At 39.1% G+C, this 4,908-nt stretch overlaps 1 protein-coding gene across 1 annotated transcript in view; it reads right to left on the bottom strand.

Moving 5' to 3' along the window:
• The window catches only part of LOC129764768 (radial spoke head protein 3 homolog B), a 24,869-nt gene extending 22,120 nt beyond the window's left edge, over nt 1-2,749 (bottom strand). Inside the window, exon 1 of the mRNA XM_055764238.1 lies at nt 1,899-2,749. Coding sequence (XP_055620213.1) covers nt 1,899-2,116 — 218 coding nt within the window. The 5' untranslated portion in view covers nt 2,117-2,749. The remainder of the gene's footprint in view (nt 1-1,898) is intronic.
• Between the last annotated feature and the right edge of the window lie 2,159 nt (nt 2,750-4,908).

The raw sequence follows: 4,908 nt of genomic DNA, 5'->3' as shown, positions 1-4,908 counted from the left end.
ACATTTGTAAATATAGTTGGAAATAGCTAGAGGTGAGATCAAGGTGCGGAATTATACCATAACATTCGATCGTAAAAATAGGTCACAGAACGGCTTGAACGAGGCAATCGAAGCGGCGAAGAGTGTTACGTCAGTGCGACATGCATTTTTAGTGCATTGTGTCCCGCAGAAAACACTTGAACGTTATTTACATTGTGCAGATCCTTTGCAGCTCCATCTGCTAGGATCATTTGGTAATGTTTTTACGACGGAGTAATATTCTCGCTATGGACAACGATTCTACGGTGTTACGACAAGATAAATCCGGAAGCTGGTGTATGGTTTGGCCGAAAGAAATGATATTCCTCACCCTTCCAATAGAACATCAGAAGCAACCTCCGCCGCCAGGGCACAAGAATTCAATTGCATTGCAGTCGGGAAATTCTATGATTTACTGGAGGACGTACAACAGAAATACAACATTCCACCATTAAGGCCATTTAACGTCGATGAGAACTCAGTGATTCCAGTAACTATCTCTTATCAATAGGAGAAGCAAGTAAACTCAAAACTATTATCTTCATTCAACAGGTACAGACCAGAAATTCCAAAAGTCTAACAATGCGGGGAAAAAGGCAGAAAAGCGCTATAACTTCAGCTGAGCGCTGAGTGCTGAACACGGAATAATGATCATAGAATCTTCCACAGGACTCCCTATGTTGCTACTGTCGGCACAATTCAGTTCCTCTACGGGCGGCGATAGGTGGATCCAACGCTATCGATGCCAATATTGGGTACATAACAGCACAGATATTCTCTGTACCTGCTTTGAGTAACGATAAATTGCAATCCAATCATTTTGATCACATTATTATATTTTGTACATGCTAACTGATTGAAACCCAATGAAATATACGTGATAGTTGCAAAATAGAATAAACTTTCCTTTTATGAACTTGTTACGTTATTTCCTAGCGAAAATATGCTCAAAAGATTGAATCAACTAACATGGTCATATTGCCCCGCATGGTGGACTATTTAGCCCCATAGTGCTTTCGATCGACGGAAATGGAACACATTTTTAAAAGTGTAAATTATCCACATAAACCTTTTTTAAAGTATATTCATACAATTTACATCGATCAATGAGGTTTCAAATCGTGAGGTTTTAACATGTATCATAATTTCTAAACGTTTTTACGTGTTTGAGGACGTTTCGTTCTTAGGGGGACCATATTGCCCCTATCTACCCTATATAATCGGGTCCACACCGTATAACAATTTAAATTTTGTGTACGTTTGATGTCCGCTAATATTCGTTTTCAGGGTTAAAATATGTGTGTAGAATTAATAAATGACACTTCGAGCAAGTAGTTGGGGTTTGAACAATATAGGGGAACTGGGGGTAAGCTCGATATTGGGGGTAAAATCGGCGTCCCTTGAATTTTACTAGAAAACTCTGATTAACTATGTTTTTGAACACTCTACATGTTAGTATTTTTTATTTCATACGTTTTAAATCACATCGAGCCCACTGTGATTCGTCAAGTGTCAAAAACAATCAAAACAAACGCGAGTGTCGAAGGTGCGCTACCAAATGTAATTTGTCGGTAGCGGTAGTAGTAACAAATTGAGATGACGATGTTACCCCCATTAGGTGCCGGTTTCACCCGAACTGGTTGGTTTACTCCGTTTTTATGTTAGTTTTGAAAATTGAGTGTTACTTGCCAAATACCATTGAAAAGCATTGACATTGCTTATATTTCATGGAAAATAATCTTGACAGTGATTCTATGATGGAAACATAACATGATATCAGATCTCATGAAACAAACTTTCTCTTATGGGGCCGGGCTTACCTCCTGTTTCGGCCCGAAATTTTTAGGTAGTGATGAAAGTTTTTTTTCTCCTAGACTCACCCTCCATTTCGTATAAGCTTCCGATTGTTGTAGATAGCTCGTGGGGCACTTATCCAAGTGTATACACCACGTGGTTGTGGCTGATTGGTCCCATTTCGCTCCCATTTCATACAGCGATCGGGGAAATTTGGCTCCAATAGTTGACTCAAATCTGCTTTCCCTAGATTTGGCGGAATACATTTTTTAGGTGCCGCCACAGACGCTGGACATGTCGGCATCCTTCTACACTGTGTTTTTGTTGCTGTTTCATAAAATATCACTAGGCTCGACTTGTGCCTTGTTTTTCCCCTCTTTTATTGTATTGTTACTCAGAAAGGTAACGCTGAAATATAAATACACTGGGTCCTATAGTAAAAACTCTCGCCACTATCCGCAAGCACTAGTTGATGTGAAAGGTCATTGCAATTTGCACGAAACATTGAGCAGCGGCAGTTTTCATAATAATGCAAATTTATTCGTATTGAAGTTTTCATAAAGTTTTCCCGTCAAAAGGACACGGTCACAAAATCAAGAGCCACATAGTTTCTACTTTCCACCGGCCATAAATAATTGTTGCACTTGACGCGAACGCGAATAATTTTACTATTCGCTGTGTCTACCACCCCGTCCGAAGCGCCGCAAATAGTGTCGCATGAATGCGATAATCTGCTTCACGGTTATTGTTTGTAGGTTTCTAAGTTTCGCGATGATAATTGATTCGCTTGTCTTGCAATTTGTGCCACGATATTTTGAGGACTCCTTTCGCTGAATTCTTTCGCGCGCGTGCAGTGTAGGTCGTGTTATAATTTTCGAAGTATTGTTCACATAGAATGTAATCACTAGCTGATTGCTCACCAAACAGTACAATTATTTGATCGCCATATGTATAATATTCGGCGGGAGTATGATTCTGTTATTAGGTGATAAAATATTCTTTCTCTCTAAGTATCGTGCGGACTAGTTTTTCACGGTTTTGTTTGTAAACTGTTTGCAAATACTTTAAACAAATACCATGGAAACGGCTTCAGTTGTAGCGCGTAGCGTGGAAGGGATAAAATGCTTGGCTCACTGTGGTGAGAAAATGAGAAATCGTAGTGGAAGTATCTATGTTATAGCGCTTTGTGAGAAATGATTTATGCTATTCATCTTTAAATATGTGTGATTAAAATATAGGTATATATGTGCTACTAAATATTTACCATATGTTGTAAATCTGAATTTGTTGCTTTATTTTAATTTTTGTTCAAGTTATCGGTCAGTAAATTATTGAACTACTCTGAATATAATAATCTAATTACAAGGTGGACACGATTATATACAGTTTCCGATTTGTTTTCAATTTATATAATTGAAAGGTTTTTTTAAATTGTTTTATATACATGTATTTTTTGACGTAGAACTACGTCTTTCATTAAGAGTAGCAAATCAGAAAACAGGTCACGTTTTTATGAAATAAAGTTAACGTTAATAACTATTTTTACCGTGAACGGATTTTGGCGATTTACATACCAAATGAATTGGAAATTCCGTAAGATTTGTTTTATATGCTATACATTAGAATCCTTTGGTTTGTAAATGGTTAAAATTCATGGAAACTTTAAGCATTTCCATTTTCCCATACATTTGTTCTGTCCATTTGTGTGCTTTCCCGAACAAGCCTGTCAATAACGAGCAACGGAGGGGAAATCGTACGATTTAAAGTCTCCGTGAACAAAGGAAAAGTACCCTTAGAAAAATCCTCGGTCGAAAACTACTAAATACATTTGGTAATGCAAAATTAGTAGAATGTACAAATTTTTTGTACATATTGCCAACAAACCCGCATCCCTACCAGAGATTAGTATATTTTACTCGATAACATTAGTAAGCTTGGATATTGTCATATCTGAAAACTGGTGAGAAAAGCGCGTATTAACCATTTTCATTGTTCCCATAAGACAATACGGAGGTATAATAAGGATATAATTCTGATACGTGCATTTTCGGCGAGAAAATGTAGCCGATATTGGGCTTCCGAATCATGGTTCTGCTTGACATATGTGTTTATTAGTACGGTCGAAAATGACTATAGATTGGTAGTATTTACCAAAAAATTCGTTATATTTACTAATTATTTTTCTCAGTGTAGTGTAGCACTAGTTTCTGCGCACTGCTCCCCTCGCCCGACTGGCTCAGTACTTTTTATTAACTTCTTTTATTTACAATCACAATTTCTTATTTACTAACTTAATTTTCGGGTCGCGCTAGAATCGTACGCACACGTTTCCGTGGTGCTGACTCTGCGCGAACCCCTGTTGTACAATCAAAACCGCCATGTTGAACTTGCCCCCTGGTAATTTGGCGAATAAACAAAACTAAAGTAGGGCCGGTTCGACATAAGCGGGACTTAGAAATTAAATAAGGGCGCTACAGTAGAAGAATGAAGGGAAAAACTTGCTTAGAGAGTATAAACAGTGGATCTCGCTGAGGCACACTTTCATTCGGCATCGGACTGTTGAGCAATCCAGTTCACTGTACTTTCGCTGCGCTTCGATCTATGATTGGACCCCACCAGTGGTAATCCGACTTAGATATCGTCGTTTGGTTTTTCTGTTCGTTTTTCGCATTATTGGAATCGTGTGTTTTTCTTTCCGCGTCATAAATTGGACGCTTCGCGTAGTGAGTGATGAGCAAGAAGAAGAGGAAGGCAGGCTCGAGTCCTGCAAAAAACGAACGCATTGCCAGGGGCAATAAAATTTCGAGGCAAGCGACATCTAATGATGCACGCGATGTTGGTGCAGTGATAAGCGCTCGCACTGAACCGAGCATTCGCGAGTGTGACACCCATCTGGGTGACGTCTTTAGAGAACCCCTATTGAACTGACAGTAGCCAACATATCGAGTAGCCCACTGACATTTTCCCTTTGTTTTTCACATGAATTGGGTATCCCACTGACAGTTCTGCTTGAGATTCTGCTAACGATCCTAGCACCAATCATAGCACCCGGCTGGTGACACCGCATCGAACAACAGCGAAGTAGGCGATTTCAGC

Source organism: Toxorhynchites rutilus, chromosome 2 (genome assembly GCF_029784135.1).
Source record: "Toxorhynchites rutilus septentrionalis strain SRP chromosome 2, ASM2978413v1, whole genome shotgun sequence".
In the NCBI taxonomy this organism is placed as follows: Eukaryota; Metazoa; Arthropoda; class Insecta; order Diptera; family Culicidae; genus Toxorhynchites; species Toxorhynchites rutilus.
Note: the sequence above shows the minus strand (reverse complement) of the source record. Positions and strands in the feature narration are given on the sequence as shown.